This window comes from Capra hircus, chromosome 6, assembly GCF_001704415.2.
Source record: "Capra hircus breed San Clemente chromosome 6, ASM170441v1, whole genome shotgun sequence".
In the NCBI taxonomy this organism is placed as follows: Eukaryota; Metazoa; Chordata; class Mammalia; order Artiodactyla; family Bovidae; genus Capra; species Capra hircus.
In genome coordinates, this window is record NC_030813.1 from 12,750,205 (window position 1) to 12,775,335 (window position 25,131).

Sequence of the window (25,131 nt, forward strand, 5' to 3'; positions counted from 1 at the left end):
GAGGCTTGATCACGCCTTTGCGTATGCCAAGCCTCCTTCCTCATGACCTTTGCCATGGGCGGAGTTCCTCTTGCTGGCCCCCGGCAGTTCTCATCACAAGGAGAAAATTTTTATTTTCTTTCTTATTCTTTTTATCATGTCTATATGAAAAGGTGGATGTCAGCTGATACTACGTGGTAACTATTCAAAATATATGTAAATCAAACCATCACACTATACATCTTAAGCTTACGTGATCAATAAAACGGAAACATTTTTTCAATAAAACTGAAAAAAATAAAAATATAATTAGACTTTTAAGAATGAGGTTAAACTACAAAAAGGCAAGTGGATCATTTTCAGTAAGGAAATATATTTGCTCTTCCAAGCAATAAGATTTAAAATGTTTCTGTGTGAATGGCAAATACTAACTAAGGTATTCAGTGGTAAGTTTTCTCCCATTACGGTTTTTGCACATATAAATGCTAACTTTTATTTAAATTATTGATAGAAATAGCAAATTTATGTAGCCCTGTATTAAATACTTTCTCACTAATCACATAAAATTTATATAATAATCTATATAAATGCTTTTATGTTGCATGTGTAGTAAATGATTTTAATGATAAAAATTAAATCTGCAGATGTTTTAGTAGAACTAATCTCTATAGAAGTAATAAAAATGTCTAAACATCAAAGATGAAAATTTAACATAAAGTTAATTACTATTTGAATATTGAAATTACGTGGAAATTAATTATCTGATACATAGAGTTTAAGTACACTTTTCTAGACGTTCAAATTGCTGAATAACAGATTATTAGGTTCAGAACTTTAGTTTGTAATACAATTTACTTGGTATATGTAGCAGGTGCTTTAAAAAAGTGTGCATTTTGGGGCAGCTTCATCATGACCCAAAACTTTTGAAGCAAGAAGAAATGTGTCACCTCCAAAAGCAAAAATATCGACTATTGTACAGGTCCATGACATGGAGAAAATTAAGCCAATAACAATCACTGGAGGGGTGCTTTTATTTTCCCTCAGCAGAGTAAAATCCCTAAAACTGAAATAATTATTTTGAATTAAGCTATGCATGCATGCTAAGTTGCTTCAGTTGTATCAATTCTTTGCAACCCTACAACCCTATGGACTGTAGCTCAACCAGGCTCCTCTGTCCACGGGTTTCTCAAGGCAAGAATACTAGAGTGGGTTGTTGCCATGCTCTTCTTCAGGGGACCTTCCTGATGCAGGGATCGAATCCACGTCTCTGACTTCTCCTTCATTGGCAGAGGGGGTTATTTACCCCTAGCGCTAGCTGGGAAGCCCTGGATTAAGCTGCAAAAAGTTAGAGCATTAGTCTTAGTCATGTCCAGCTCTTTGCAACCCCATGGACTATAGCTGGCCAGGTTCCTGTGTCCATGTAATTCTCTAGTCAAGGAAAGTGAAGTGGGTAGCCATTCCCTCCTTCAGCATATTCTCCCACCCAGGGATCAAACCTTGGTCTCCACACTGCAGGCAGATTCTTTACTGTCTGAGCCACCAGGGAAGCCCCAAATTAAGCTATAGTACTAAATTAATTGATTATTGTTTTATTATTTTGAAGTTGATTAAATCTAATAAGGATCAAAGAATTTTGACTCACCAGATTAAAATACTCAAAATAAGTATAATGGGAGTAATAAGTAATTCTCTTGCACATTATACAAAAATATTAAATTAATGCTTACTAAATAGTTTTCTTATTTCTACTCAGCTGCCTTTGAGAAAATAAAATGCTGCTCTAAGTCTTTAAAAATACACCTAACATCAGAACAATATGTGATTCATATAGACCAACAAATGTAAAGCCATATTTCTTATAATCCTGTCAACAGCTGCAACTAGGAAACTTAGTTTTGTTAATAAATACAGAATGCAATCAAATAGCATTTCTTTATCACCTGAGACACGTATTCAGAAAGTTTAAATATTTAATGCAAATGACATGATTGGTTCCCTCAGTGATGTCAGTCACTTTTTGCCATTTAATAATTAAAGTACTTTGCAAGCTAATATAAAAATTAAACCATATAGTTGAGAACATGCAGACACCCAACCCCACTGGGTTTCAAACATTTTTTTCTTAATTTTCCCAAGTAAAAGTTTCCTTTTCTTTGTTTCCAAAATATTTGCTGTAAGTTTTCTTAGTCACTCAACAGTGGTCAGACTTGCATTGCTGTTCTGACCTCTTGTCCAGTGTTAACAATTTCATATAAATTGTTACATAAGTTATATAAATATAAATAACATCTCATAACATCTCATTTTGTTTGATATAAATAACATATCATTTTGTATTATATTAGACATATTACACCAACAGAAATTAGAACAAAACTCCGCAATATAAACAGGTTCGGTAATATCTGAAGAACATAGTAGTAGGCACCCCACTCCAGTACTCTTGCCTGGCAAATCCCATGGACGGAGAAGCCTGGTGGGCTGCAGTCCATGGGGTCGCTAACAGTCGGACACGACTAAGCCACTTCACTTTCACTTTTCACTTTCATGCATTGGAGAAGGCAACGGCACCCCACTCCAGTACTCTTGCCTGGAGAATCCCAAGGACGGTGTAGCCTGATGGGCTGCTGTCTATGGGGTCACAGAGAGTTGGACACGACTGAAGCGACTTAGCAGCAGCAGCAGGGCAACAAAAGCCTTAATACGGAACTCTTCCCTTACTAAGTACGGGGTTTTATCTGTGTTGATTTACCCTAATCTACCCTCTCTTAAAAGCTGCCACGGAGTTAGAGCAGACAGTGCTTCCAGGCAGTGTTGAGACCGAGAAAGAAAATAGATCCATTAAAATAACCAGCCCCACATGATATACTCAATATTTAACAGCTGCTTAATACATGTAGTTCACAACTTGCCAAAGACATAACCTCAAAGAATGAATATTGTAATGATTCAGAAACTCATGTAGACAACATGTGAAACCATTCAGTCATGTACTCAGACTTGGTGTCCCTTGGAGTGTTATTTATAATTTGAAATATATTCATAGTCACAAAGGACTTGAGGTAACATATACACATAGAGTTAACATATATACCTATAGTTCAGATAGGGCTATAAAGGCCTTCAATCAACAAACTAGTTGCAGAAATCTAGTGAGGATAAGCAGGGCCCAGAATGACCTGGCTGTGATCACTGAACACTTGAATTTTTGCAGCCACAGAAATCAGGGAAATGTGAGAGATGGTGGGAGTTGCCATATTTTTGGAAAAAGGAAGCTTGCTGATTGTACTCTAGAATCTCGATTTCATATGAGACAGAGAAGACACAGAAGCTGGTTGTCTAAGCATTCCTGAGGCTATTTATTCCTTGGGAGAGTGGTCTCAGGTACAAAAATGTCAAGGCAAGAACTGTCACTGAATGGAGAGCAAGTTCTCCTCCAGGGAAATAAACTCTAATTAGCATCTGAGGTGACAAGGCTGATTCATGCTATTCCTGAAAGCTATGAGCGTGATATATCCTTCTTGAGTCAGAGGCTGCCTTACTGCAACTTAGAGGTACGAACAGCAACCCTTCTCTTCAAAAACTGTGTTTGATCTGCTTAAAAAGTTTGGGGGCATGGAATTCTTGATCTCAAAATAGAAAAGCTAAAATTTTTATCCAAATTATTTTGAGGGAAGATGTACCCTTCAAGTTCACTCATATGTGGATATAAATATGCCCCATTCACTCCTTGAAAGTGAAAGTGTTAGTCATTCAGTCATGCCTTTGCAACTCCATGAACCATAGCCCACCAGGCTCCTCTATTCATGCAATTCTCTAGGCAAGAATGCCGGAGTGGGTTTCCATGCTCTCCTCCAAGGGATCTTCCTGACCCAGGGATAGAATCCGTGTCTCCTGCACTGCAAGCAGATTCCTTCCTCCTGAGCCACCAGGGAAGTCCAACCCATTCCTTATTCTGCCATTAAAAATCAGATTTTGAACAAAAACATTCTGATAGTCATTCCTGAATGGTGGCTTCAAACAGTACACAGCAGCAACCAACCAGCTTTCAGATGTGTTTCTGAAGCATGCCCTCCCACACTTCTCATGGTCTCTGAGATAATAATAATTATTATGTTTCCAAATGATGATGTCTTAACAGATCTAATTGCAAAAGGATTACTACTAGTTTCTGTTCATAAATCATCATCATTGCCATTGAACAGAATTCTTATCTTTCTTTTGGCTGTGGCAAGTGAATGTTTACTAAATCATCTAAGTACAGAATCAGGTTGTTTTAGACCTAAGCACCTTTACAGGTCTAAACTTAGAATCTCATTTGTCAATAGACAGTGCTTTTCCTTCTTGGTGTTATAAACTACACTAGTTGAGAAAGCCTGTACTGTGTGAGGTCGCTCACAGCATCCTTTAACTTGAGCTGAAACTGTTTCTAGTTACAAAATCAGAAGGTGACAAAAAATTGGTAAAATGGTTCAAGAAAATGTATACTGTTTTAATAATTTCCTCAGGAAACTGAAAGATGATGACAAATATTAGTCATGAAATAGTTTTGCCAAAAGTAGCTTGTTCTTTACATGAAGTAATATATTAAGAGGGTGAGACTTGAAATATACCAAGAAAATGTAGAGAGGGTAGCTTAATTTAACAGTTGCAAAAGAAAAAATAGGATTTTTCTAAGCAAGTGATTTTCTTATCTTTGGCCTTCAAAATGTGTTTTTCATGTGTAACAAGATAAAAAGAACAGCTTTTTCCACTATGAAATCATATTTAAGAAAATTTGTTAAATACTGCAGTTTAAAGTGTAAGTTATGTTGAAATAATGGAAAAGAGAAAATTAATTATTAGATAAAGATAACACAAGGCACAATATTGTAAAGCAATTATCCTCCAATTAAAAATAAATTTTTTAAAAGATACAAGAGAAAGGTAATACTTTCCAGTTTGGTTGTTTCAACCATGAAAAAGTTGATAAAACAGATTCTTTTTCTTGTACTGCCAGCAGCAACAGCAATGCTTGGCATATGGTATGTGTTCAATGAATACAGTCTTTTTTCTTTCTTGCTGTTTGCAGAAAGTTCCTTTTCTCATCTTTCAACTTCATGCCCTTTGCTCTGAACCTACATTATATCAAGAAAAAGTTACATATTGTTAATCACTAAAGATAAAATTTTTGTCAAATCTTTCCTCTGCTTCTCTCCAGGTAATATAATGACCTCATAGCTGGAATGGACAATCATCCAAACTAACAGATATTGTCCTAAACTGATCTCCATACTCTTTATCTCTCACTCAATAACTTAAGCAGGTAATACCAATATATCTAATAATTAGGATAAAAGCTAACATATAAATTGCATTTGGGTTTCCCAGGTGGCTCAGTGGTAAAGAATCAGCCAGCCAAGCAGGAGACATGGGTTCGATCCCTAGATTGGGACAATCGCCGGAAGAAGGGGAGAAGGCAATGGCACCCCACTCCGGTGCTCTGGCCTGGAAAATCCCACGGACGGAGTAGCCTGGTGGGCTGCAGTCCATGGGGTCGCTAAGAGTCGGACACGACTGAGTGACTTCACTTTCACTTTTCACTTTCATGCATTGGAGAAGGCAATGGCAACTGACTCCAGTGTTCTTGCCTGGAGAATCCCAGGGACGGGGGAGCCTGGCGGGCTGCCATCTATGGGGTTGCACAGAGTCGGACACGACTGAAACGACTTAGCAGCAGCAGCAGCGGCCTGAAGAAGGAAATCGCAACCCACTCCAATATTCTCGTCTGGGAAATCCCATGGACAGAAAGGAGCCTGGTGCACTCAGTCCACATGGTGGCAAAGAGCTGGACACGACTGGTGACTAAACAAGCAACAGCAGAATACTGCGTTTATTGTGCACGAGGGACTTGTTCTAAGCACTTTACATGCACTGACCCACTTCATCTTTATACTTACCCTGCGCAGTAAATACAATTATCCCTATCTTAAAGTCGAGAATATGGAGGCAATGAGAGTTTCAGTAACAATCCCAAGGTCATACAAATAGTAAGCCACAGAGTAGGGGTTCATAGCCAAAAGACTACAGCGTCTCTCATGGAGTCTACAGCCCCGTGTGCAGCTTTCTGGGGTTAATTGAACATATTTCATTGCCTTCTATCTCTTACTCAGAAGTAATGGAAAATTTGCCAGGTTCCTGAGCCTGTGGCAACACCCACTTTCCCCCTCAGTCAGTCTCCCCCATCAGGAAGCTGGCATAAGCCTCTTATCCTTCTCCATGAGAGGGCAGACATACTGAAAACCACAGTCACAGAAAACCAGCCAATCAGATCACATGGACCACAGCCTTGTCTAACTCAATGAAACTATGAGCCATGCTGTGTGGGGCCACCCAAGACGGACAGGTCATGGTGGAGAGCTCTGAAAAACATGGTCCACTGGAGAAGGGAAAGGCAAGCCACTTCAGTACTCTTGCCTTGAGAACTCCATGAACAGTATGAAAAGGCAAAAAGATAGAATACTGAAAGATGAACTTCCCAGGTCAGGAAGTACCCAATAAGTTACTGGAGATCAGTGGAGAAATAACTCCAGAAAGAGTGAAGGGATGGACAACACCCAGTTGTGGATGTGACTGTGATAGAAGTAAAGTCTGATGCTATAAGGAGTGTTGTAAGGAGCAATATTGCATAGGAACCTGGAATGTTAGGTCCATGAATCAAGGCAAATTGGAAATGGTCAAACAGGAGATGGCAAGAGTGAACATCGACATTTTAGGAATCAGTGAACTAAAATGGACTGGAATGAGGGAATTTAACTCAGATGACCATAATGTCTACTAAAGTGGGCAGGAATCCTTTAGCAGAAATGGAGTAGCCATCATAGTCAACAGAAGAGTCCGAAATGCAGTACTTGGATGCAATCTCAAAAATGACAGAATGATCTCTGTTCATTTCCAAGGCAAACCGTTCAATATCACAGTGTTCCAAGTCTATGCCCTGATCAGTAATGCTGAAGAAGCTGAAGCTGAATGCTTCTATGAAGACCTCCAAGACCTTCTAGAACTAACACCCCAAAAAAGATGTCCTTTTCATTATAGGGGACTGGAAGACAAAAGTAGGAAGTCAGGAAATACCTGGAATAACACGCAAGTTTGGCCTTGGAGTACAGAATGAAACAGGGCAAAGGCTAATAGAGTTTTGCCAAAAGAACACACTGGTCACAGCAAATTCTAACAACGCAAGAGAAGGCTCTACACATGGACATTATCAGATGGTCAACACCGAAATCAGACTGATTAAATTCTTTGCAACCAAAGATGGAGAACCTCTATACAGTCAGCAAAAACAAGACCAGGAGTTCACTGTGGCTCAGATCATTAACTCCTTACTGCCAAATTTAGACTTAAATTGAAGAAAGTAGGGGAAACCACTAGACCATTCAGGTATGACCTAAATCAAATCCAATTATATAGTGGAAGTGAGAAATAGATGCAAGATTAGAGGTCTCTGAAAGAAAACTAGAGATACCAAGGAACATTTAATGCAAAGATACGCTCAATAAAGGACAAAAATGGTATGGACCTAATAGAAGCAGAAGATATTAAGAAGAGGTGGCAAGAATACACAGAGAAACTATGCAAAAAAATATCTAGACAACCCAGATAACCACCATGGTATGATCACTAACCCAGAGCCAGACATCCTGGAATGTGAAGTCAAGTGGGGTACAGGAAGCATCACTGCGAACAAAGCTAGTGGGGGTGATGGAATTCCAGTTGAGCAATTTCAAATCCTGAAAGATGATACAGTAAAAGTGCTGCACTCAATATGCCAATAAATTTGGAAAACTCAGCAGTGGCCACAGGACTGGAAAAAGTCAGTTTCTTTTCATTCCAATACTAAAGAAAAGCAATGCCAAAGAATGTTCAAAAGTACCGCACAATTACACTCATTTCACATGCTAGTAAAGTAATACTCAAAATTCGCCAAGCCAGGTTTCAACAGTATGTGAACGTGAACGTTCAGACGTTCAAGCTGGATTTAGAAAAGGCTGAGGAACTAGATATCAAATTGCCAACATCCAATGGATCATCGAAAAGGCAAGAGAGTTCCTGGAAAAGATCTATTTCTGTTTTATTAGCTATGCCAAAGCCTTTGACTGTGTGGATCACAACAAAATGTGGAAAATTCTTAAAGAGATGGGAATACCAGACCACCTTACCCGCCTCCTGAGAAATCTGTATGCAGGTCAAGAAGCAACAGTTAGAACTGGACATGGAATAACAGACTGGTTACAAACAGGGGAAGGAGTCCGTCAAGGCTGTATATTGTCTCCCTGCTTATTTAACTTCTGTGCAGAGTACATCATGAGAAACGCTGGGCTGGATGAAGCACAAGCTGGAATCAAGATTGCTGGGAGAAATATCAGTAACCTCAGATATGCAGATGACACCACCCTTACGGCAGAAAGTAAAGAGGAGAGGAACTAAAGAGCCTCTTGAGAAAAGCGAAAGAGAAGAGTGAAAAAGTTGGCTTAAAACTCAACATTCAGAAAACCAAGATCATGGCATCTGGTCCCATCACACCATGGCAAATAGATGGGGAAATAGTGGAAACAGTGACAGACTTCATTTTCGGGGGGCTCCAAAATCACTGCAGATGGTGACCGCAGCCATGACATTAAAAGACACTTGCTCCTTGGAAGAAAAGCTGTGACCAAACTAGACAGCATATTAAAAAGCAGAAACATTACTTTGCCAACAAAGGTCCATCTGGTCAAAGCTATAGTTTTCCAGTAGTCATGTATGAATGTGAGAGTTGTACTATAGAGAAAGCTGAGCACCAAAGAATTGATGCTTTTGAGCTGTGGTACTGAAGAAGACTCTTGAGAGTCCTTTGGACTGCAAGGAGATCCAACCAGTCCATCCTAAAGGAGATCAGTCCTGAATATTCGTTGGAAGGACTGATGCTAAAGCTGAAACTCCAATACTTTGGCCACCTGATGCAAAGAACTGACTCATTGGGAAGACCCTGATCCTGGGAAAGATTGAAGGCGGGAGGAGAAGGGGATGATAGAGGATGAGACGGCTGGATGGCATCACTGACTCGATGGGCAAGAGTTTGAGTAAGCTCTGGGAGTTGGTGATGGACTCGGAGGCCTGACGTGCTGCAGTCCATGGGGTCGCAAAGAGCAGGACACAACTGAGCGACTAAACTGAATGGAATTGTGTTTGTGGTCACTTAGTAAAGTCTTTATCTTGCTCTCCTGAAATGATACACCTTTGTTTTACATTTTAATGTCAAAATTTCACTCTACTGCTTACATTTTCTGCTATGTGGGAGCCTTTAAGTCAATATGTTTAAATGGTTATATTTTAAAATATTTTACCAAGTAGGCTCAGACTGCATGTGTGACAACCCCTAGTACAACTGGAAAAATAATAAATATCTTTTGCTGACATATTTGGTTCTCATGGGTTTCAATTTCTGAAAATCCAAAATTTTAAAGGACGGCTGGTTGTAAATAAAAATATATATACTTGCAAAATGATAAGGTTTTGTGACATTTTAAAATCATTTTTTAAATTTACCAATGATTTGAAAAGAACAGAAAATATGGTTGAAGTGAGTTATATAAGCACACTATAATAAAGCTTTAACTTGTTCAGTTTAGTTCAGTCGCTCAGTCACGTCCAACTCTTTATGACCCTGTGGACTGCAGCACACCTGGCTTCGCTGTCCATCACCAATTCCCAGAGCTTACTCAAACTCATGTCCATTGAGTCGGTGATGCCATCCAACCAGGTCATCCTCTGCCATCCCCTTCTCCTCCCGCCTTCAATCTTTCCCAGCACCAGGGTCTTTCCCAATGAGTCAGTTCTTTGCATCAGGTGGCCAAAGTTTTGGAGTTTCAGCTTCAGCATCAGTCCTTCCAATGAATATTCAGGGCTGATTTCCTTTAGGATGGACTGGTTGGATCTCCTCCCAGTCCAAGGAACTCTCAAGAGTCTTCTCCAACACCACAGTTCAAAAGCATCAATTCTTCAGGGCTCAGCTCTCTTTATCGTCCAACTCTCACATCCATACATGACTACTGGAAAAACTATAGCTTTGACTAGATGGACCTTTGTCGGCAAAGTAACATCTCTGCGTTTTAAGATACTGTCTAGGTTCGTCATAGCTTTTCTTCCAAGGAGCTAGCATCTTTTAATTTCAGGGCTGCAGTCACCATCTGCAGTGGTTTTGGAGCCCCAAAGAATAAAGTCTGTCACTGTTTCCATTGTTTACCCATCTATTTCCCATGAAGTGATGGGACTGGATCATGATCTTTGTTTTTTAAATGTTGTGCTTTAAGCCAACTTTTTCACTCTCCTCTTTCACTTTCATCAAGAGGCTCTTTAGTTCTTCACTTTCTGCCATAAGAGTGGTGTCATCTGCGTATCTGAGGTTATTAACATTTCTCCCAGCAATCTTGATTCCAGCTTGTGCTTCATCCATCCCGGCATTTCGCATGATGTACTCTGCATATAAGTTAAATAAGCATGGTGACAATATACAGCCCTGACGTATTCCTTTCCCGATTTGGAACCAGTCTGTTGTTCCATGTCTGGTTCTAACTATTGCTTCTTGACCTGCATAAAGATTTCTCAGGAGCCAGGTAAAGTGGTCTGGTACTCCCACCTGTTCAAGAATTTTCCACATTTTGTTGTGATCCACACAGTCAAAGGCTTTGGCATAGTCAATAAAGCAGAAGTATAAGTTTTTCTGGAACTGTCTTGCTTGTACTTCTCAAGTCTAATTTCATTTAAGATCTTCAAAGTCTTCTGTGCATGTATGCTCAGTCATGTCCAACTCTGCAATTCCATGGACTTAACCCTCCAGGCCCTTCTGTTCAGGCAAGAATACTGAAGTGGTTGGCTATGTCCTTCTCAAAGGGATCTTCCCAGTCCAGGGATGGAACCCACGTCTCCCACATTGGCAGGTGGATTCTTTACCACTGAGCCACCAGAAGCCCTTAAAGTCCTAATCTATCATTTGTAGATATGAAATTTGCTTCTTTACTTTAATATTTAACTTTTTTAAAGAATAAAAAAGTTTCAGCTTTCATACTGCTGAAAATGATAGTATTTTCACAAAAGGACAACTTTGCGAGGCATGGGATAGAATTATGCAGGTAGTAAGCTCTTAATAAATTAGTGAAGGAAAGTAATATTTTAACAACTGATTACTTTTGGATTATCTAAACAATTAAATCTTATATGAAACCATATTATCTTTTCTTCTCATTCATATTCTGCTTATTTCACGGCACTGGCTAGGGCTTGAATGCAATGCTGAATAGTATCACAAACAAGAGTCTTTTTCTTTGTTTCAGACTTTAAGGAGAATACTTCTAATATTTTAACATTTAGGCTGACATTTCAGTAGTTTTTGGTATATTCCTTCATAAGCAGCCTAATATTACTAGTTGAATATTTTTTACATTATTAAAATTAAATTTAATTTATTAATTTAAATACATGTTTGAAACATCATTTAAAATGATACTACAATGTTAGATACAAAATATGAATAGTAAAGGACTAAAACGACCCTTAAAAGTACCACCAATTAATCCTGAAAAGGGCTATCTGCCCAAATAATAAATGTAGTATGGAACTTTAAAGAAAACCAGTCCATATCAATCAAACACTCTGGATGTTTTTTTAAAGAATTTAAACTTTCTCTTCAACCTGAGACTTTAGCAACATTGATACCTTGTTCTAACTAAGGTGTGCTAGCACTATATTTTAGATATCTTCAAAAATATTTTTTTATTGTACTATAAGCAAAATGTAAACCAACCTGATAAGGTTTATGGTATTCTATTTAGAATTTTCTACATTTGGAATTTGCCCCTGAAAGTGATTTTCAAAAATAATGACATTTCATTATAACCACATTTTGCTATTTGTACTTCAGTGTTCACTATCCAGAATATGTAAATTGAGAATTCTCATTCTTTAATCCATTAGTATGAAGCTGCGAGGGTCTCTAGGTAATCAATGTTCACACACTAAAAGACTTGATCATTCAATTACTTAACCAAGCAAATTACTACTGCGTCTATGCTTAGAATAACTACAGCCAGATGGCAGTGTTCTGAACAGCATGTGGAAAAAGCCAGTCACGTGATCTACAGATTTCCCTGTTAGTAGCAATCTCTTAATCTACGTCAATGAACTGATTTTGTTACATTCTTCACTTTGCTAAGAACAGGCAGCACTGAGTATGCCGAGTGGCCGTTATTACACAAATGCACTGTCACTGAATCTAGTGGAGCTGGACACGACTGATGCGACTTGGCAGCAGCAGCAGCAACAGTCATTGAGTTCTTATGCCAGGCCTCATTCTAAGTGCTATACATGAGTTAACTAGTTTAATTCTCACAAGAACTTCTATGAGGGAAGTACTATTATTATTATGCCCCTTTTAGAGAGGAAGACTTCCCTGGTGACTCAGACAGTAAAGCGTCTGCCTACAACACGGGAGACACAGGTTCAGTCCCTGGGTTGGGAAGATCTCTTGCTGAAGGAAATGGCAACCCAGTCCAGTATTCTTGCCTGGAAAATCCCATGGACAAAGGAACCTGGTAGGCTACAGTCCATGGGGTCGCAAAAAGTCAGACATGAGTGAGCGACTTCACTTTCACTTTCACTTTAGAGAGGGAGACACTGAAGCATGGTTACATGAGTAGAAAGCAGAAGAATTTGATAATCTCGCTTCAGAATTTGTATTCTCATCCACTTCACTATGCTGCCTACCTATGCAATGTCAAAAGTGGTCATGGGAAATTTTAATATCTTAAAAACATGTATTTGATTTCATGGATTCAAGAATGGACATAAAAAGTAGAAACAATCTGAAGACTTCAGTTATAACACATAAGTAGTTAAGCTATAGTTAACACTGTAATATGTTCCAGTACTAAGTCGTTTCAGTCGTGTCTGACTCTTTGTGACCCTATGGACTGTAGTCCAGCAGGCTCCTCTGTCCGTGGGATTCTCCAGGCAAGAACACTGGAGTGGGTTGCCATGCTCTTCTCCAGGAGATCTTCCAGACCCAGGGATCAAATCCACGTCAAGTTCTCTACCACTAGCGCCACCTGGGAAGCCCCAAAGGTGTAATATATTTACATATAAATTTGTAGTATTTTACATGTGCAGTAAATTATTGGGCACTGCTTGTATGTGTGTGTATGTGTGTGTGTTAGTCACTCAGTCATATCCAACTTTTTGTGGCCCCCTGGACTGTAGCCCACCAGGTTCCTCTGTCATGGGATTCTCCAGTCAAGAACACTGAAGTGAGTTGCCATTCTCTTCTCCAGGGGATCATCCCAACCCAGGGACTGAACCCAGGCCTCTTGCATATTTGGCGCTGCAAATTTTCCCAAATAAGAAAATAAATGAATACTTAAGATATTAGTTAGAGGACGTCCCTGGCGGTCCAGCGGTTAAGAATCTGACTGCCAGTGCAGGGGATATGGGTGCAATCCCTGGTCTATGAAGATTCCTCATGATGCAGGGCAACTAAGCCTGCAAGCTGCAACTACTGAAGCCCGTGCCCCCAGAACCCATGCTCTGCAACAAGAGAAGCCACCACAGTAAGAAGCCTGTGCACTGCAGCGAAGAATAACCCTCTACTCACTACAACCAGAGAAGGCCGGTGCACAGCAATAAAGACCCAGCACAGCCAACAATAAGTAAACAGAAACTTTTTTAAAGATATTGGTTAGAATAACACTTGAAAAGAATTATGAGGAATTGTACCAAATATGAAAGTTTAAAAAATTAATACATAAGGTAGATGCTAATTTTCATCTTCAATTATGGTTATATAATTAATCAATGTTTGGGATATAAACAAAATCACTGAAACCATGAGTGTTATCTAAACTCTCAATTTCCTCTCTACAAAATGAAGAAATGGCTGATCTCTGTACAAATAATGCAGCAAGGAATCATACAATATTCTCAATAAATTTCCTTGTGCTCTTCAGAGTTTCAGACACACATACCTAAAAAATTCCATGAAGGGCCAATAAAAATGCAATTCCTTATGAAGCATTATAATGTATCAATAGTATAAAGAGAGTTTAACTGCATAGAAAGAAACCAGAAAAATAATTACTTCTGAGGAAGGGCATGGTAGCTGGGAAATGGGAATTAGCGCTTTTAAGTATACTTTTACATTGTTTTGATTGTTTACAATAAGAATAAATTCACATGTTACCTGTTAAGATAGATAGCTAGACACTCAAATCACATGGAGTATTTAACCAGATATCAGAAGACAAGTGACACCAATATGACTTTGGGTAAGACACTTGGCTCTGTAGACCTCAGATTCCTATAATTAGTGCTAGAGATAGGCTGTCTCTAATACTACTCTTTCACTTCTAAACTATAATAATTGGTGAGGGACATAATAAGGAGAGAATGTTAGGAACTCACAGCCCCAAAATAAAGCAAATACTTAATAGTTCATTAGAGGAGACTTACCCTCAAAATAGAATACTGTCCCCACCCTATTACCTCTACTGTTTTTGCTAAAGCACAAAATACAGTGAATACAGAAGGTCAAAAGCTCTTCAAAACAATTTCATAAAATAGAAAAAACACCACAGTATCCATGTAAGGTGTAACACACTGAATGAGGGAGTGAGTGGCAGTCGCTCGGTCCTGCCCGACTCTTTGCGACCCCCTGGACTGGTGCCTGCCAATGGGATTCTCCAGGCAAGAAGACTGGGGTGGGTTGCCATTTCCTTCTCTATAGTATACTGAACCTAGCTCCAAACTGCAAAGCTGTTTAACTGCTAATGAATGACACATCAGAATAAAGGAAAAGATGGGCCATCTCCAAAGTCTTTGCAGTTGGTCCAGTTTATCAAATGTCTGAGTTATAAACTAGCACAACTAACAAACTCATGACTGTTAGAATGTTTGTCATTATATACAATACATGGTGTGCACATTGATACAAGAATCACTTTTTAATCAGAATTGAAATAGGTGTGTAAGTTGCAAATCTCTGATCTGTTTGAAAGGCCTTGATGTAGTTTCATATTTTGGGTTTTCTTCTTGGCGTCTCTTTTTTGTTTTTATTGGTTTTCAGTGGTTCCCAGGTTTCTTTCAGTGGTCCTTACCCTGCTCTCCTCTCTTTTACACTATGCTTGACTTGTGAATGCAAACGTAGATTGCACCTTATGTTTTTATTCCTAAGAATCAATAAATTTAATAAAAAGAGGGAAAGTAATTTAGGACCTAATGAATCAATAACAACTGAACCATTGCTTCCCACATAGAGCAATATCCTTCCCATGCCCATGAAGCCAACAACAAAAAGAATAAAAATAACAACAGCAATGTACCATGGATTGTGCTACATACTTCAATCCTCATAATAACCCTAGATTTATGTACTATAGTTACTCCTGTTTTACAGATAAGTAAACCCAGGCACAAATATGGTAAGGTACTTGCTCAAAATCACAAGGTTAGTCAGTGAAGCAGGATACAGGATTCTAGATTATGACTCCTGAGTTGATGCTCTTAATCACTGTTAAATTGAAGTCTGTCCAACTTTAAATCAAGTGCTCATTACACTGGTCTTAAATGGTTCTCATTCTAATTCTTCAAAATGTACTATTTTTCACTCACTTTACATTAAGGACCCAGAATCCTCAAGACAATTACTATAACATTTTTACAGTTTTTGGCCATATGTCCCAAGTTTTCTTCAATATGAAAAATGTCTTTGAAACCTACACCCTCCTCCAGCTCTCCCTGGCTTCACTGCTTTGGCAGTCTCGCTGAAGTCCACTGCTTCAATAACTATATCTGTCAGATGACCCATAAATGTCTTCATTTCATTCCAGAATTCTCTGAACGCCAGACCTGCAGCTCCAGCTTCCCATTAAAACCTCCTCTTGGATGTCTAGCTAGCACCTAAAACTCATGTTCTTTACCCACCCCACCCCTGACAACAAAAACAAAACCTTGCCCTTATCCAGCGTCCTCTTTATCAAGGGACTGCATCACCACCCATAGTGGCCGACAGACGGGAAATCCAAAAGCCATCACTGCCACCATCCTCTTCCTCACCTACTTTATGCCACCATGACCAAGTGATGAATGAGGTCCTATATCTCCTTGAAAGCAGTTCCCGTTCTCCATCACCCAAAGCACCAGCAAGCACTCCACTCTGAGCTAACATCACCTATTGGCTAGAGTCGGCCTCTGCAATCATCTCCAAACAGTTTGCTCTGCATCTGTCCTGTCTCCCTCCCAGTTGTTCTCTAACTGCACCAGGTGACCTTTTCAAAACCTAAGTCTCATGTTATCCCCCATCTCCACCTCACACTGGGCTTAGGACAAATAGCTTAAAACAAACTCCTCAACATGGTTCACAGGGTCCCATAGGCTCTCACTTTCTCTCTCAGGCCTCATATATATCTCATTTTCCCCTTAATGTTTTAACCCTCAGGTTTATTTTAGGCTCATGCACGCGCTACTTCATCTTGTCGTAGCACACACTATCTCCTCTTATGCCTAATAGTAATATTAACTCCTTTCTTTAAGAGAACAGGTCACTGGAGGAAATCATGCTAAATGAAGTAAGTCAGACAAAGAAAGAGAAATACCACATGGTATCACTTATATGTGCAATCTAAAAAAAAAAAGCCAAACTCACAAACAGAGGGTAGAAAAGTAGCTGCCAGGAGCTGGGGGATGAGAGAAACAGAGGTTGGTAAAAGGGTATGAAATTTTCAATTATAAGGTGAATAAAGTTTGAGGAGCTAAAGTATAACATGGTGGCTATAGCTGATAACACTTGTATAATGTAAATTTGCTAAGAGAATAGAACTTAAATGTTCTTATAAAAGAAAGAAGGAAGGAAAGAAAGAAAGAAAGAAGAGGAGGAAGGGAGAGATAAAGGAAGAGAGAAAGAAGGGAAGGGAAGACAGAGAGGAAGGAAGAAATATTTGAGGTGATGGATTGTTAATTAACTTGATGGCTTGTGGGGGTATCCTTTCACAAAAAATATATATAACCAATTATCATGTGGTACACTTCAACTAACTCACAATTTTATAGACCATTCAGGTATGACCTAAATCAAATCCCTTGTGATTATACAGAGGAAGTGAGAAATAGATTTAAGGGCCTAGATTTGATAGATAGAGTGCCTGATGAACTATGGAATGCGTCGAATGGGTCGCTAAGAGTCGGACACGACTGAGCAACTTCACTTTCACTTTTCACTTTCATGCACTGGAGAAGGAAATGGAAACCCATTCCAGTGTTCTTGCCTGGAGAATCCCAGGGACCAGGGAGCCTGGTAGGTTGCCCTCTACGGGGCTGCACAGAGTCAGACACGATTGAAGTGACTTATCCGCAGCAGCATTCTTATTTTAATAATTTTATATATAGAGACTATAATAAAGATCTAAAAACATACACTTATATGAGGAACAAGAGTTGATAGAGAAATGTTTCTCTGTTAACAAATTAAATAGGGGAGATTTCTCAGGCCACATATCTTTGCAGAAATAGCACATGTTCATGTTTTGAACTTTCTGCAAAGATATAACATTTATATATTGTTGTATATTTATACAACAAATACTAGTTAAAATTTTTTCATATTAAACCTTTTGTACGGATTCTACTTCAAGAGAATCAGCTTATTTAGACCTTAATAGGATTTCAGCCAGAAGAAAAAAATTATCCTCTGGGGTCTGTAGTGAAGGTAGAACAGAGGTCTTGATGAGATCTTCACGCCACTAAATCCAGAAGACCAAAGAACCAAGCCAAGGAGCTACGTGGTCAAGGCGAGGATTAAAATCACACCAAGAACTGACTCAGTAGAGACCACACTGCTATCACTGCTGAACAAAGAATCATTTGTTGACTGTTTCTGTATCCCTCACATAGTTCTACTTAAAACCCTTAAATTGTTCCTGCTGGTTTTCTGGAATTCTTCTTGAATGAAGGCTACTACCTACCAAACGTGGCACAGTGCCAAATGAAGGTAAGCCTCCCATGGATCTCACTGTTTATGTAGAGAATACATAAGAATCCATAGAGGCATACATCTCCATAACCTAAGAGTCTGTAAATGTTGCTTCAGTGATGGTTCCTTGCAGCCTTTCAGAGTTTCCTACTTTCCCAATTCAACAATAACCTTAGTGCTCCATTTCCAAATAACTCAGAATTTTGTCAAAGGCAAACTACAGTGCAAGATGCTATAGTAACAGACTATTCTGCATTCGCCATGCATTAGGTGCTTACAAAAAAGTAGAAGACGTAATTTAAGTACAAAATTCAGGATTTAACATACATCTGAGATTCCTATGCTCTTTTTATGGTTCTCAAAAGGGAGTGAGTGTCCAACTATCATAAGCACAGTTCCTACTGATTCACCTGACATTCACTCTTCTCACACAAGAAATCTGTACCTTAACAAGCCACCACTGACAAGAATCATACATGGAGAAGGGCTCACATTCTCCTTCAACAATCCTTAAAATGATGCCTTTGCAATTTGCTCACACACATGGCAAATAATCAATCTGTTTTACATAAATTCCAGCATTTTAAGTTCAATTATAAATTATAAAATATTCTAAGTTATAATAATTTTTGTTAATTGGTAGTGATGGCTACCTAAATTTAATATAGCAAATAGTGTTATAGATCTTATCAAATGACTTAGGCATTTGAAAAACTAAATTTTAATTATGAATTTTTCTTACTCTAAAACTTTCTCACAAAAATATATGAAAATATAGAAATTAGTGTGAACCTATCCGTCAGGATTCCCTACACTATAAGCCTAAATTGAGTTAACTGAATACAGACAAATAAAAATTATTTCAATCTCAAAGACAATATAAAATTTCCTTTAAGGTCTGTTATAATCTGGCATGGTGTGATTATAAAGAACAGCCTCATTGACACTGAAAGCAAATCACTGATTAAATGGTTTGTTTCCTTTGAAAAGTCTCCAAAGCATATAATATCTAACAGACAGTAAAATAACTGATATAACTTTTAACAAGTTTTTACCTTACAGCATTTGATACCTGTCAGCTTATATGAAATTACTATGCTTAGTTGACCATTTTGAGGAAAGTAGGCAAATTCTTTGGATAGATATACAGTACCAACATACATGTGAACTCTCCATCAAAAGCAACCTCCTATGGGCAAAGGAGGGCTTCTGTTTCCATGCTTTTTTTAAGGTAACAGACTACTGATTTATTATATGCAGTTGAATCTGTATTTAGACAATCTTACTGCAATATCCTTACACTCAGTTTTCTCTTACATTCTCTCCAAAGCAGAGGTTCTCAAAGTGTGGTCCCTAGATCAGCAACATCAGCATTACCTGAGAATCTGTAAGAAATGAAAATTCTCAGGTCCCTCATCTGAACTAAATCAGAAGCTCTGAGGTGTGGCCCAGAAACAGGTGTTTTAACAAGTCATGCAGGTGATGCTGGCTAAAGTTTGTGAAACTCTGCTCTAAAGCCAAAAGATATTCTCTAGCTACGAAGGAAAGTTTGCTTGATTTTTCTTTTTAAATTTTTAACGTATTTATTTTTAAATGAAGAATAATTGCTTTACAGTACTGTGTTGGTTTCTACCAAACATCAACATGAATGAAGAAAAGTTTTTATCCCTTACTTTGGAGCAGTCAATTTTGTAGTGTCCTATGTCTCTAAGCCCAAGATGCCATTATACTTTATAGAATATACTAGAGTTCTTTACAATGATACCAATTATTTTAAAGAATTTCATTTAACAAAGATTTTAGAATATGGCATATTCTCAATAAGTGTTAAAATGCTGATACACACTTAACTAAAAGCGTGAATTATAAAGGGAAATGTGGTTATTCAAAACAGTATGGTATAGAGATAAAAATTGATAATGTTTTATCTATTGTAATTTCAACAGATTCTTCCCTACAGTTAAGGTCAAAGAAAATAGGGCTGATTTTAAATTCCACCCACTAGTGTTTCTGGGTCCAGAACTTGTGTCATTTATACAAGCAGAGCCATGTCTGTGTGATGAATGAATGAACAGTACAGGTAATACGTATTCTTGTACAAAGGTCTTCAAAGACAAGCTGGAGAGATTAACCCAAGGAATGGACAGAGAGGAACTGGTTTATTTTGCCAATAACACCTCTGGTGTGGTCTATGTTATTAGAAAGGCTAAAAACTTCAAAAACAGAACGAATGGATTTGAAAGATATGCACCTCAATTTCTGCCTAAATATATAATAGAAACCAAGAATAAAGCTTTCGGCAAAGCAATATTTTCTCGACCTTTCAACCAGAAAAAACAGGGATCAAGTTTGTAGTATGGTGCATTTTGATTATTATTTTAAAATTGTAATTAGTTTCATTTCAAGATTATCATTCTCTATACCATATAATTAGTATTACATGCACCATAAGGCTATGGGTCTCGAATTTTCCTATTTCCCTAAGGAGATCTGTAAAGCCCACATTTGACATGAAACTACCCAAAGGAGTATGATTCCCACTTTATAGTAGATATTCCACTGGACTACTACTTTTTTGATAAGTTTTTTTAATTTAAGGAAAGAAAATACTTTATAGAGTGATATAACTTGCATGAATAATTCATCTTTCACAGATGTTACACTCAAGGAAAAACACTATATCATTTTTTAATGCACTTAAAAACAATGATAGACTGTGGACTTGTCAAATTTTCAAGTTATATTAACAGGAAGATGATGTACTAAGTGAAATAAGTCAGAGAGAGAAAGACAAATACTGTATGATATCACTTATAAGTAGGATCTAAAATATGACACAAATGAATGTATCTACAAAACAAAAAAAATTCACAGACAGAGAACAGACTTGTGGTTGCTAAGGAGGAGGAGGAAGGATGGATTGGGAGTCCAGAATTAGCAGATGCAAACTATTACATCTCTAGATGGATAAACAACGAGGTCCCATTAAACAGCATAGGGATCTATGATAAACCATGGAAAAGAATATGAAAAAGAATGTATACAAATATATGTAAAACTGAATCACTTTTCTGTATAGCAGAAATTAACATAACAATGTCAACCAAAATAAAAAGAAAAGGAAAGAAGCTAGAAAAAAAGAGAAAGATGATGATACATAAGGAAAATCAGAAATGGTATGAGTTAGTAAAATAACTTGGCTGAAACAAATCACAGAGTGTTTATAGTAAATTTATGTACCCAATAGCTGGCTAAACATATTACATCAATTTCACAAGGTTAATTTAAATTTCTTTACACTATAGAAAATCAGAATGTAATACCTGAGACTGTGCGTTAATGTTGGCTCCTTCCTTGACAAGAACTTTGACAACTTCTGCTTGTCCAGCCAAAGATGCAATGTGAAGAGCAGTATTTCCTTTCTGTTTTGAAACAAAATAGAAAATGTTAGAGGCTTCTAAACCTTGCAGAAATCAAAATGTACAGATATTTTCAATTTTGCTGATTATTTCAAGTGGTTAAAACTTGTCATTCTGTTAAGATAGCAGCCCAACTAGGGAAAAAATAATTTTTACCATCAACACATTGGCCATCCTATACAACGTTTTCCTTCTCTATTCTGTACAATCCTGGTTTAATGTTAAGAACATGGAAAGACTTGAGATCTTACTGAAGTAAATAATTTGGGACACATGTGCATACATGTGTGGGAGTGACAATATTACCATTCATGTTATTTAATCAACAACAAAAAAAGTCCTACCCTAAAGATAAAGTTAACTAAAAAAAAAAAAAAAGAGTTTATCTGAATTCATTTCATTATGTAGAGAAACCTAGGAATTTTAAGTGGTGAAGAAAATGACAAATTTACATTCTTTAAATATTTAACATTTATTTGACGTTCTCAAGAGAAACGTTAAAAATGTTTACTCTCTTTTTAGACTTAAAAGTAAGCAATTTCTTGCATATGGTGAACTTATATTTTAACTTCTTTGGAATTGCCAAAGAGTTTTTCACTTGGTTTTGTTTTTATATTTCCACTGGAATTGCTGTATACTACACTGGGGGTAGTGTCAGTCCACATTTTGGCAATTATGTATGAGGTACTGGAAATTCGGGGTAAATGGTCATATTTCTAATTTACTCTAGCACTCTTTTTGTCTATTCCTGACTAGGCTAATGACCCAGCTGGGGGTTGGGGTGCCTGCAACCTCTCTCTGCATCAAACACAATCAAATTGTCATACTTCAGCCCTAGTCAACAGGCTTGACTCTGATTGGCTATGGGTTTGTTTGTTTTTTGTTTTTTTTTTCAAATTAAATTTTCACCTTCTAAAGATAAAGATTTGTCACCACTGATGATATTTTTTAAAATACTTGTTTCTGAAATGATCCCGCAAAGGTCAAATATATTTCACCAAAAACAGCATCAACAAGTAACAGGTACTAGTGCACTGAGCATCTTATAAACGCCTTTAAAAATGAGCTCAGTTTCTTTACAAATACACATTATAGTGACAAAAATCTAGTTTTGCCCTAATAATTCAACCTATGATCAAAAATCTCTTTTCCATTAGAGTATAAAGTATCTGTATATTCTCTATCAAGTTAAATGCATGAAAATTACTTGTTCATTTTCATCAAGTAGTTTACTATGTCAATTTATTTTTAAAAATGAATAAATCTTGGGAAAATAGGTGCTTTTGTCTATAGAGGATTATATTAATCTAGTCTCTATGTGAATCAAATGAGAAAATAAAAGATAAAATATTAAAAACTAAAGATACAGAATTCTTTAGTCTCTGTTAAGTCCCTAAAGGAAACAATTCAAACTCTGCAAGATTTAATGAAGAGGGGTTTCAATTTCAGTTCTGCATTGTGAAGAATCTTGGTATTCCTGCAAACCTCTGAAATATACAGCCAGGGAAAAGAAGGTTTAAATTGTTTCCTCTTTACCATGAGATAAATATGACCAGCACAAACATTACCTTGGTGGCAGAGTCCACAGCAGACCCTCTTCCCAGAAGCTCCTGAACTAGCCCCACGTGGCCTTCCTTGGCAGCCAGGTGAAGCGCGTTGAGTCCATTCTGAAAGGAGAAAGCAACAAGGCTCAGAAGTGGAGTGATGATGAGGCACACCGTTACTGATATTAAGCAAGTATAAAACCCAGAGGATAGACAGACTCTGATCCTAACATTTTCTCTCTTTTTGCATTAGCTTGAAGCTCTTAATTTCACAGAGACTAATTTCCAATGGTTTTGATTCAGAGAGGCGAAGAAGTAAATATCACTGCCCCTTCCTTCTCTTTCAGGATTAATCCCAAACCAATGACCACCTCTTGAGGCGCTGCTGGCTCTTCTAAGAGAGGTCTCAGAGCAGACCAGAGAAGGGGCCCAGGGTTCCAAGCCATTGGAAGCAGTGTTAGAGGTAGACCAGGGATGGCCCAGGCAGAAAAGGAGGCCCACGTGGGCCTAGTGATGGAGCTGCAAGGCCATGGGGTGAGGACCACCTGCTGCAGAGGAAAGAGTAGATGGTGCTCACTGTAGCATGCGGGGGATTAGGGCTGGATGCAGGAGAGGAGCCCTCGGGCGAGGTGGCCACAGCTGCTGGTGGCAGAAACAGGGCATCTCAAGCCACTGGACTGTCCAGGTGACTCCAATGACCATGGCTAAACATACCCAAGTCCACAAACGGAGGGGCATCCGCCATGGGAGGAACCACTGCGGCTACAACGGCTGCCCGGAACTGGCGCAGCCTGCCAGTAGGTGTGGGCCTGCCAGTAGGTGTGGGCCTGCCAGTAGGTGTGGGTTGCCGGAACCCACACCAGGGTGGGTCACTGGGCAGGCCGCTGGAACTGCTGGGACTGCACTGCTTCTCCTATGGGGACTGCGGGTGAAGCAGGTATATAGTCGGGATTCTGGTTGCCAGAGCCCCAGAACTGCCTGCTGAAACAGGGCCATCTCTGCCTCCATCTCTTTCAAGCATTCCTTGCTGCCCTCGCCTGGCTGTTGGAACCAGGGCCCACGACCAGGGGTCCTTGTGGACCCAGGAATTGTGAGGCTGACCCGCCAGCTGATGTCTTTACTGTGGCGGCATCCTGAATATGGACCAACCAAAACAGGCTACTGTTGATAACTCTTTGATATTGGCTTTATGTAAGTTAATGTTGATAAAAGAATATGAACTTGAGAAAAAGGAATAAGCAAAAAAATATGAACTTGAGTCTTTTGAAACAATGAAAAAATATCCATTGAGATGGCTTACTGAGAGCAAAATACTGATTGGGCTTATACATCTGTGAATCCCAAGCAAGACATCACCTTGATCTACACAACTTTTGGATTAATGCTATTTCTATAAAATATCATTAAAATGACTAAATATACCACATGGTTAAAAAATAAGATCTTACCACTACTTTGAAACACCCATATGTACATTAATCGAAGGACAGAGTTACCTCTTTGGATTAGCACTTTTAAAGTAATATTGTACTATTTTATTTACAATTAAATGTTACAATCAGCTCTATTCTCCATTTCTCTTACTGATTTTATGAGATATTTTGCCCACTGACTGCTTTTCCATGATCATATAAAACTAGTGGATGAAAACCCAGGTGAAACAGTAAAATTTTATAGAGCCACTGACCATTGTTTACATTTCTGACACATACAGTATATGCATAGATTAATCCATTTCTAAAAGCTGAGGAACAGATTCAAGAAGAACAGCTAAATACAACTGAATGTTAAAAGCATCGAAATCCATTAAACTGTTTAGCATCCTAGGACAAATCTGTAATTAATACAAACTTGGCAGTTAATCAACAAGCATTTGCTAAGTTCCGACCAAGTGATCAGCTCTAGGTGCTAGGTGCTAAGGGAGGACCCATGGCATAGTTTCCAGCCCCAAAGAGCCCTGAAATATTTATTATTAAACTAGTGAAAATTGCTTCTGCACTAACATATACTTGTCCATGACTTTTTCAAATCTCTGTCTATTCTACTTTGCAAATCTTACATGTAGAGTTAAAGGTTCTTCAATCTGTTTGAAAAGTATAACTAACTTATATAACTTCCTTAATAACATTAATAGTTAAATATCTGAAAGGAGGCA

General features: G+C 38.2%; 1 protein-coding gene across 4 annotated transcripts in view; it reads right to left on the minus strand.

Annotated features, from left to right (window-relative positions):
• The window catches only part of ANK2 (ankyrin 2), a 574,309-nt gene that overhangs the window by 162,140 nt on the left and 387,038 nt on the right, over positions 1 to 25,131 (minus strand). For all 4 annotated transcript variants that reach the window (XM_018049206.1, XM_018049205.1, XM_018049207.1 and 1 more), the window contains 2 exons: positions 23,001 to 23,099; positions 21,337 to 21,435 (listed from right to left, as the gene is read on the minus strand). In XM_018049206.1, the coding sequence (XP_017904695.1) occupies positions 21,337 to 21,435; positions 23,001 to 23,099 (198 nt within the window). The remainder of the gene's footprint in view (positions 1 to 21,336; positions 21,436 to 23,000; positions 23,100 to 25,131) is intronic.